At 46.4% G+C, this 10,217-nt stretch overlaps 4 protein-coding genes across 4 annotated transcripts; 3 read left to right on the top strand and 1 right to left on the bottom strand.

Moving 5' to 3' along the window:
• Positions 1-889: 889 nt before the first annotated feature.
• V1513DRAFT_455489 (uncharacterized protein) lies at positions 890-2,388 on the top strand. The gene has a single exon (XM_066899501.1). The coding sequence runs from the start codon at positions 1,000-1,002 to the stop codon at positions 1,921-1,923; it is 924 nt and encodes a 307-aa protein (XP_066750289.1). The 5' UTR covers positions 890-999; the 3' UTR covers positions 1,924-2,388.
• A 1,317-nt stretch (positions 2,389-3,705) lies between these two features.
• V1513DRAFT_386677 (uncharacterized protein) lies at positions 3,706-4,764 on the top strand (the record flags this gene model as incomplete). The annotated part of the gene is made up of 1 exon (XM_066895272.1): positions 3,706-4,764. One exon carries the CDS (start codon positions 3,706-3,708, stop codon positions 4,762-4,764), a length of 1,059 nt encoding a protein of 352 aa, XP_066750288.1.
• A 1,076-nt stretch (positions 4,765-5,840) lies between these two features.
• Positions 5,841-7,149, top strand: V1513DRAFT_37994 (flavoprotein-like protein). The gene has a single exon (XM_066895028.1). It carries the CDS (start codon positions 6,127-6,129, stop codon positions 6,745-6,747), a length of 621 nt encoding a protein of 206 aa, XP_066750287.1. The 5' UTR covers positions 5,841-6,126; the 3' UTR covers positions 6,748-7,149.
• Positions 7,150-7,272: 123 nt separating this feature from the next.
• On the bottom strand, positions 7,273-8,765 carry V1513DRAFT_467521 (uncharacterized protein; the record flags this gene model as incomplete). The annotated part of the gene is made up of 3 exons (XM_066900114.1): positions 7,273-7,753; positions 7,811-8,408; positions 8,440-8,765. 3 exons carry the CDS (start codon positions 8,763-8,765, stop codon positions 7,541-7,543), a joined length of 1,137 nt encoding a protein of 378 aa, XP_066750286.1. The 3' UTR covers positions 7,273-7,540.
• Positions 8,766-10,217: the final 1,452 nt, after the last annotated feature.

The following is a 10,217-nucleotide window of genomic DNA, read 5'->3' as shown; positions in this document are numbered from 1 at the left end:
ATAACGCGCGCACTTCTCAAGAAGTATTGGAGAGGTCTAATGATGAGGTTTCAGAGTAGTTTCAATTGATTTTCTGTGTTATCGTGGACTTGTTGGACTTCGAACGTGCTTGTAGGTGGCCAAGTGCGCAGCTCGCTTGGGTGCGCAGCTCGCTTATGGATTACGTTATCAGTTGCCTAATATAATATGGCCCAGGATAAAGCTACACCACCCGGTTACTAAACCTACACCGCTCTGGGTTACTAAACCTACCCCCCTTCCTCTTTAGGCAAAGTGTAGTTTGACGATCTTTGCCAAGCCTGCTTAGGCAGATTCTCTCTTCCAGAAATTGATGCGGACTACCCGGAACACAACTCTGATAAGACAAAAGGGGTGACTCCATCAAGGCGTCGCAACCGCTTTGTTGAAACCTCCTGGCCCTCCAATTTAAGTCACGTCGGCCGGTGCCATATCGGCCGAGAAATATGGTCAATGCACGCCGCTTGGACCCTTTCAGCCATCTTGGCCGGAAAGCACTGTGCTGTCTTGGCTTCTTCTCTTTCTCTTTCTCTTTTTTTGGATCATATGACATCGGATACACCATTTATTCAATTATTATTCCGAGGAGATCAATATATTAGTCATGTTGCCCTGGAGGGTTGACGCCGTCGTCCAATGTTGGTAAAGTTTATTTGTAATGTAAACTTAACCGGTTGCCCGATTTTTTGGACCGTGCGCGCTCGGCTGCGGCTCCTGTGAGACTACATCACATGGACCTCATGCAACCCAAAAATCCGCGGAACCTTGTGATTCCGTTCTGACGTAATAGCCACCACGCATCTCCCATAATTAGCGACCCAGCCTAGCTATATAGATGCTGATGTCTCCTTGGTAAAAGCACGTCGACGTCGATTCACCGAAACTTGGTTCTCAGTATTGGGCAACACTTTTCGAATATCAAATTGTTGTTTATAATTAGCACATCTCACTATTATTAAAAGTGGCCTTGCAGAAGCGATCATGGCTACCAAGACAGTACTTATCACTGGTGCGACTGGCAAACAAGGCGGCGCCACCCTCTCCGCTCTGCTAGCTCTCCCCGACTCACCTTTCGGGAAATTGCTCGCCCTGACGCGCAATCCTAACTCGGAAGCCGCTAAAGCGCTCGCCGCGAAATCGTCCTCCGTGGTGTCTGTAATCAGAGGCGATCTGGACGATCCTGATGCTATATTCGCATCTGCCGGCGGTCATGGTGCTGTCTGGGGTGTCTTTAGTGTTCAGCCAGCAATTGGCGGTGGTGCAAATTGGAAGACTGAAGAAAGACAAGGAAAAGCACTCATTGACGCGGCAGTAAAGTATGGAGTCTCTCATTTTGTCTACACAAGCGTGGACCGATCTGGCGAGCGCTCGGATGAGAATCCAACCGACGTACCTCATTTCGCATCCAAGCATCGCATAGAGCAGCACCTCAAAGAAGCCTCCGTAGCTAGTGGCATGACTTGGACTATCCTTCGACCTGTCGCATTCTTCGAGAACTTAACACCTGATTTCATGGGGAAGATGTTTGCCGCATGTTGGAAGTCGCATATTCCACCGAACAAACGTTTCCAGCTTGTCGCGACTGAAGATATCGGACATTTCGCCGCTCAGGCTTTGGCATATCCTGACAGCTGGCGCAATCGTTCACTTTCGCTCGCCGGCGATGAGCTTACATTCACCGAGGCCAACGAGATATTTAAATCGGTGACAGGAAACTCGGCGGGAATTCCCACAACGAATTGGATTGTCTCGTGGGTCATCTTGAACATGGTGAAGGCGCTCAGAACTATGATGAAGTTTTTTGCCAAAGAAGGTAATAATGCGGATATTGAGGAATTGCGAAAGATGTATCCTCAGCTACAGGATTTCAAGACATGGCTTCAGCGAAGTGTATTCACAAAGTAAAGCAAAAGAGGCGGAGTGGACGTTGTAAGTTAAAGGAAAATGTGGACGAATACAGTGATTGGCTCATATATATGCACAAAAGAGACAGAACACTTTGTACTTTCAAGAAGATGTAATTGTGTTCAAAATTGCTGAGCTAATAATATGGACTGCGTATAAATTATGCGCCACTCATTTGTATGGTCCATAAAACATCTCCAGTTTCCCAACTGACATCGATTATAATCTCTTTGAAAGATGTTACTTATTTCATAAATAGTGCTGCGATAAAATCGAGGTCCTGGGGCTACCTATAGGCGTGGATATAGCGCCTGGCTACGTTAGCAAAGTTGTCGTCGCGCGGATGGGGATCTCTGACAAAATGAGGGTCGTATCAATAGAGATAGAGAATCGCCGGCGGCAGATCGTGCTTGACTTAAGTGTTATGGAGCGAAGGTACCGGCGAGGCACTAACTCTCTGATGCGCTTGACGAAATTTATATTGCAAGGCAACCGCGAGAGCTCTTGTATTGAAATGATTATTGCGCGAGTGGAGCACAAAATGGGAGAGAACACACCGAGTTGGACCCAACGTGTAGCAAGCTCATTCTTCTATACCGCTGCATATTGCCACCTATAACGTGACTCCACCATCCATATCCGATATTCGAAGCCGTAGCTGAAATTCAGGCTGAAATTGAAGACTCATACAGGAATCAACCATACGGAATCTCGGCTTTGATAATTTAAAAAGTTCAAAAATAATAAAATAAATAATGGTAAATTGGAAAATTTTGCGTATTTAGTCTCTGAAGATACTAGTTCAAATTCTCATTTCAATTTTGAAAATATTGTTAACGGTTATTAATGGGTAATATAACATACTAATTTGAACGTTTTAGAATTTTTTGTTTAATCTGAAATAACAATTTGCTTTAAACTCGTTGAGCTACACAGTTGTTGTATGTGAAAAAACGGATTTATTTATAATTTATCTGTTTAGTTGTGTAGAGGCTATGATTGTCAGCATGAAGGAGATCATGTCTATTCTCTGCTCACTCGATGATTCTTATTCTGCTTTCTCCCAACGCTGGTACGATTAGATACTCCGCCTAATTCTGTTGTCTAGTTGTAACCCGTGGCTGTCGTGTTTTCTTGAGGCGTGCCAGACAAACAAACAAACATGGGACGGCTCAGTGAGAGTTTGTGTAGGCCACCCGCTATTGGCAGCTGTGCTTCCGTAAACCAGACGAATGCGCCACTCCCGGTCACTGGCGGTTACTTAGCATCCTTAGGAACAGAACATCGCAAAGACGTGATTAAGCCACGCGAGCACGGAATGTATTACAAAGGACGCACTATGGATTCCCCTGATCGCCGAGGCCGACTGGCAGATTAGATACACCAATGGCGAAGCACAGCAACAATCGCCTCCACCGCCTCCACCGCCCCAACACTGCCTCCACCGCCCCAACGCTCGGCAATGTGGCTCTGCTGACCCCCGACCCCACTGCCCATTGATCCTTATCTGTTGATTTCTAATCGCCGATTCTATCGCATTTATTTTCGTGACTAATATTACTACGGTCCTCGGTGCCCAAGGTTACAGGGTTTGCGTTCTCTTATAGTCCAGGCACTGCCAACTTACGTCGTTGGACCCCCCTCATCACATCCTGCAGATCATCAGGAAATTTGTCAAAAGCTTCTATTTCTGCTGTCAGAATATAACGTGTGACTTTCTCTCAACTGGAAACATTGCTAACAGGGCTCGAAACCTAGAATTGCAAAGGGATGAAGCCAACCATGCAAGTCGTTCGCATTCGTCAGACCGAGACTGATTCAACCACCAGTTTCTCAGCAAGCAACCCTGCGCCTCCGTCAGCGCTGATTCTAGACAGTGATATCCCCCTGCCGCAAATCACACAAAGCAATGAACTGCTGATTCGCATTCGAGCCTCCACAGTCACTAGGGACGAGTTGACGTGGCCCGAGACATATAGAGAGGAAATTGCTATTCCAGGTCACGATTTTTCCGGAACCGTTGTCGCAGTTTCTTCTGAATACTATGCTTCAGATGCCGACGTGATGCAAAAATTCAATCCAGGGGATGAAGTATATGGCATGACCAGTGCGCACGGAAAAGGGTCAACATGGGCTGAATATGCGGTGGTTCCGTCAGACGAGATTTCGTTGAAACCCAAACGTCTTGACTGGGCACAGTCAGCTACGGTTCCCATGAGCGCCTTGACAGCGTGGCAAGCGTTGTTTGAGAAAGCTGGAATATCGCCTCCAGATTTCAATGAGAGCCGAAAGAAATTTTCGCAGGAAGGTCGATCAAAGGAAAAGATCCTGATCACTGGGGCATCCGGAGCGGTAGGAACATTCCTGGTTCAATTCGCTGCCCTTGCGGGACTACATGTTGTCGCTGCTTCAACTTCTAATGATCGGAACAGAGAATTTCTCCTTTCTCTTGGCGCAATGGAAGTATTTGAGTATGACGAACTGGAAGGAATGCATGGGGAATATGACGTCATCATTGACACCGTGGGTAGTACGACATTGGAACGATGCTGGTCATTTGTAAAAGATGAAGGCACTCTTATAACCATTGATTCGTTAAGCTTCGACTTTGTGGAAAAACATCGCCAGCAGTCATTTGCTACAGGAAAAGACCAGGTGAAAGCAATTTTCTTCATTGTGGAGCCTTCGGGGGGGCAACTGGAACCAATAGCCATAGCTCTGGATCTGGAGTTACTCAAAGTCTTTGTTGCACAGACGCTGCCGATGAGTGAGGCAAGCAAAGCCTATCAGCTAGCAAACGAGAGATCCCCACGTCGTGGGAAAATTGTTCTTACTATCTGAGAGTCGATTGCGTGGATTCTAGTGGAGAAATTTGGGTAATCGTCGTTGAGGCGTGTTAAATTAAGACGAGCATGATAAAATTGGAATAAAGACCTCAACATGACTCTTGATGTCATCTGTGCCATCACTGCATTAGTGTAGTCTGCCGGCGCGTCCGGACCGCATCCGTTCATGTCGGCTCAGATCTGCCTGGTCTAATAGGGATCCACAGATCTGGCATATCGACTGTAGACCACCTTGCTTGAACCGGCTCGTCATCTAATGTCCGCCAGCTTATAGATTGACTCCTTCCCCCAGCGGCCGTTACAACTTACGCTTATCATGTCAACAATCTTGGACGGTCGACCTCTACCATTTCGAGTAATGCGCCTATGGAATCTAATTCAGTAGACGTGTGGAGGTGGTCAAGTGACGATGTCTTGCTGGAGACAACATCATTGGTTCGTCTAAATGGGGCTGATTCGAACGCGGATATACTGACCCTATCCGCCTTCCGCAATTTGCCATCCGAACTTGGCGGATTTACATCCGTCAACCGTCATCCGCCATTACAAAGTTGGCGGACATCCGCGATTTTGTCGAATAAATCCGCCTGTGATCGAATAAGCCTACAAACTTTACGCTAGCCAAACTAGGTTAGAAAATAGTTTGATATAACTGTTGACAGTACTAAGAGTACAATCAATTTTCAGCGATGACACTGTAGGCCCAGAAACGCAATTCTAGATATCGATATTGTGGATCTTCCAAGCTGTGAAAATTTCAAGCGCATCTCTCACCACGTACTTACATAATTAGCTAATCCTATCCATCAAGACGGATGGCGGATGGCGGATGGCAGATTTTGTATTCGACATTCCTATCCGCCTAGCTAAGTATTTTAGTATTGACGGATAATTATTCGAGGATATTTTGGCGGATACACTTTGTAGTCCGAGATCATTTGTTGTTTCGTCAAGTTGGCTGACTTCATATTCATTTGGTGCCCTTCGATAAGTCCCTGAATAGCAATACATCAGTGCGGCTCAGGTGTTACGGCCGACTTTCACAGCGTGCCACAGTAGTGATGCTGAGAAAGTAAAGAGCCTCAAACCTACGCATACGCATCAAGGGCATGCGAGGCAGGCAGCCGATCCCTGTTACGTCATCACGACTTTTTGCGTCCATGAAATTTCCTCGCGATTCCTATCACACACCACGAGATACTACCGTCCGTAATTAATGCGTTTGAAAATGCGGAGTATAGAATCCAAAGTCTATATGAGTGACCAGATAGACTTCAAATAATCGCTCCAACCGATCTCGGGAGGATACCTAATATCAGCACTTATAGGAAATGCTTGAATTTTTCTGCACATTGCCATGTCACTGAAAATCGTTGTGTTTTACGGCTCCGTCCGCACTGCCCGCGAAGGAATCAAGGCGGCACGGTTCGTGACAAACCGGTGCCGGACCCGCGGGCACGATGTCAGCTTTATCGATCCTGCGGAGTATCCGTTGCCGCTTATCGACAAGATGTACAAGGAATACCGGCCGGGCGAGGCACCCGATGTATTGCAACGCCTTGCCAATCTGATCGTCGCGGCGGACGCCTATATAGTGGTGAGTGGCGAGTACAACCATACCGTTCCTCCAGGATTGTCAAACACGTTGGATTACTTCCTGGAGGAGTATTTCTGGAAACCATCGGCGATTGTGTGTTACTCGGCCGGTTCGTTCGGCGGTGTGCGTGCTGCAATGACATTGCGTGCCATGTTGGGAGAATTGGGAATGTCCTCGATTCCTTCTTTGTTGCCAATCCCGAAAGTACAGACGGTTTTCAAGGATGACGGCACACCTATTGACGCCGCATGGTCAAAGCGGACTGACAAGTTCTTCACCGAACTCGAATGGTACGCCAATGCAATGAAAGCGGCGAGGGAGCGACCATGCCAGCGCAGCGAGTGCGACACTATGTTGGTGAAGCCGGCTGCCGGCAAGTGAGTTTAGGCTTGGATTCACAAGAGCGGGAACAGCACAGACATGCAATTCGTTAGCAGGCATCTCTTCAACTTATAATTTGGGGTTATCTTTGTTAACAACTATGCGAAGGCGCGGAGTCCAGGCAAAGTGGAACAGGATTATTTATTTGGGTCAAATTATTCAATTTAAGCCTATCAATCAGCCATTACTTTTATATATATTGACTTTGTAATTGAATCCACGAGCACACTGTACCTAAGAAATAAAATGGCTTTTAAAGATCTCTGTTGGGTCAAGATGACCTCCAAACAATTGGAATTAAATTTCAGCGTAATGTATGGATACAGGGCACATGGGAACTCGGTCTCAAAATGCACCAACTACTACTGTAGCGAACTCTATAGGACCAGCGGTCGCCTTACCGCCAATGGTTAGTATTGGTTAATAGTTACAGGTTATATGGTGTGTCTAAAAGCTTTTTCCTGTTAATGGTAATGAGACGTGTCATATACTCATATTATCAATATCGGCGACGATAATCGTATCGTCAAGCTTCTAAAGTCTGCCGATACGATAGACGATAACTATCGGCAGACCTTAGTTCGACGATGCCGATTGCCGATTTGCCCAACCTTGCCGATATCGTATCGTGAACAGCCCTAAAATGGAGACAAGAGGAAACCATCTTGATTACCTAGCACTGAATTATGACTTCGAGTTGCTCGGTGTGAGAGACACTCACTGCAGGGAAAGATGACGCTGATTTTTGTTGAACGAGGCTAGGGTTCCTCCTAGACGCTGTTGGATAGATAATTCAATCCTCACCTATGAAGTGATTGAAACGGGACACTGCAGTATCATAACTGCTCGATGCCAACATGTTGCGAATAAAATTGATTTCAAGCTGTACGCGTTCACCTTGGATGTCTCGAATTTCCTCGTCGTTCTGCGGGAACACGTCTCCAACAGTAAGACCGATGTCTAGACGGTCGCCTTGTACTACCATCTGGCCATTTTGCACTACGAGCTATCGTTGAGTTGATCAGTACAGGTTTAATTTTCGATGCGATAACATGTTACTCACATATGTCCCAGTGTTGTTGACGGTGCCGGTGTTTTGATCTCGTTTGAATACCTCAAGGACTGCGGTGTCTAGCATTCCGAACCACGCATGCTCTCTGTAACAATATGGTCCAAAAGGATTAGTTCGCCCTGTCTGGGTCATTGCCTCGACAAGCGCAGGACGCTCACTGATCGAATATGTGTCAGCGTTGCTGGGAAATACAAATTTTGGAGACTCTTTATTATATAGGAGGATAGCAGTGCGGCAGTGAAACTCGTTCATCCACAGCATGATGTCGGCTTTCAGCTGCGTATACCCTTCTGAGACTCCTACCTCAATGATGATGGTCAATACCGTGTGCCCGTCATAATAGTATTTGAGTCCGGCATCAGGAGTTTTTGTCGATCGTCTACCTTGCTCATCCACCGAGCTGTAAGTAGATTCTCCGACGGGAATGATGCGTTGAGATAGCTCTTGTTTGCGATGCTGTACAAGTACGTCGCGTACGGCAACGCTGATGGCCCGTTCTAAGCTGACGGCTGAAGAACCATGCAGCGGAGTTGGGGCCGTGTAAATGGTGACCCTGGAGTCAGTGGCAGTGTATTCAACACGGGGATATCTATTGCTGATTAGTCAGACCCTGAACCCACAGCGACGGCATTGCGTGGCCTTTGCTCATATGCTTTTCGTCGCCATAGAGTGCAAGTGCTTGCTCTTCAAGGGCTTGGAAGAATTTGTACGAAAGGCGTATGTCGAGCCTTTTTTCGGGTTCGTTCGCCGTTAGGAAATTTAGTGCTCGCTGGTAAGTCACTTGTTCATTGTCGTTTGTCGTCATTTCCGAAGTAATTGACCTTGGAACAGCAAAAGGAGCAGGTGCCATACTTGTCTGTGCCCGTGACGGTGTCAGTCCTTTATACCCTTTCTTTGCAGATTTTGCGGTCACTTCGACTGAGGTATTCGCTGGGGCACGTGTCATGACGATCGCTTCTGTACGAAATGCCTAGCCGTGGCCTGCCTCCGTCCTCGCCGTAGTAGAGACTCATTTTGGGTGCTGTTAAAAAAAAATTCCCAAGCCAGATTAGTATTATGTGGTGGGAAACAGCGACGTGTTTGTTTAGTGAAGCAAGTCATTGTGGTTCAGGCAGCAAGCAAACCTCGAGAATTGATTTTCATACTGACCAGCAATCCGAAATGTAAACAACATAGCATCATATCGTGCCAATGGATAACTTCTTGCCACCATGGTAATCCCCTATTATAATTTATGTCAGCCGACATGGCAAAATCACACCATCGAAACAACGATTTTAGATGCATACAGACTATTAAAGTCATTATCCGATGTTACTCGATATGTAGCCCTTACCCGATGCTGCAAACTCGGGACAGTGTGCGGCTTAGCCGAACTAATTGATATCACCCTAACCGTGACATAAATGCAATCAAACGTTTAGTTCATGCCATCATGACCAGAAAAGTTGTTAAACAATTCATCAATCATCATTCTTGGCGATCCAGAGACAAAAAATTGCTATTGCATATAAGCGGAAAGCGGATATAGCCACGGATATTGTACGCAAAAATGAATAGGGATAGATAATATGTGCGGGAATAAATACGGATAGGGATAGAGCAATACACATTTATAGTCATATCTCATGGATGTGACGTGTTGGGCATGCGACTGGATCGTCCCAGCGAGCGGATCGGCTCTTCATAAAATTTACCCCTATAGTAATTCAAATTGATAAAACATTACAACCATGTCCCAATCTGATGAAAATCAAGAAGGAAGAATTTTGCTAGCAATTTTATCAAAAGAGGAAAATTTCCAGTATTAAAGGCGCGTCGCGCCTGTATGTATGTATGTATGCCTTGTTCTACCCTTCACTGTCGTCTCCAGGGGCGCCCATGTATGGTCCCAAACGCGAGTTCAGGGTTTTACACCTGAGAATATGCCAAATCCGGATTTCTCAACCAAATCCGGCTCTTATCAGTTATCACGTCGTCGTCGTTTCTTGTAGTTTCTTGTCGCCTATGTCCTTCTTCGGGATTCCTCTCGGTTGCGTCCTCCTCGGATTCTTCTCGGTTGCGGCTTCTTCTCGTTGCGCCATTTGATGGCTTCGTGTCTATGTGTGCCTCGTTTGCCTTCCTTTTCTTGTGTGACCAGTCAGGCATAAATAGAGTGGGTCTGTCCCACTTGTCTGGCCAATAGTTCAATAGCTCATCTATATAGAGAGTTCCCAAGGTCCATAGAGTCCACAAGAGTTGTCGTCGACAATGTCGACACCTTCCTGTCTCGCATCCCGCCCGTCATCGCTCAACAATGCTGCTGCATGGTGTATATAGGTTGTCAGGAGCCGGCCAAAACAGTGTGTCGGTCTTTTCGTTTTGTAGTTTTCGTCTTCGTTCTGCGGTTTGTGCCTCT

Source organism: Lipomyces chichibuensis, assembly GCF_038497645.1.
Source record: "Lipomyces chichibuensis strain CBS 12929 unplaced genomic scaffold V1513scaffold_113, whole genome shotgun sequence".
NCBI classification, from domain to species: Eukaryota; Fungi; Ascomycota; class Lipomycetes; order Lipomycetales; family Lipomycetaceae; genus Lipomyces; species Lipomyces chichibuensis.
This window is presented reverse-complemented; position numbering and strand designations above follow the sequence as displayed.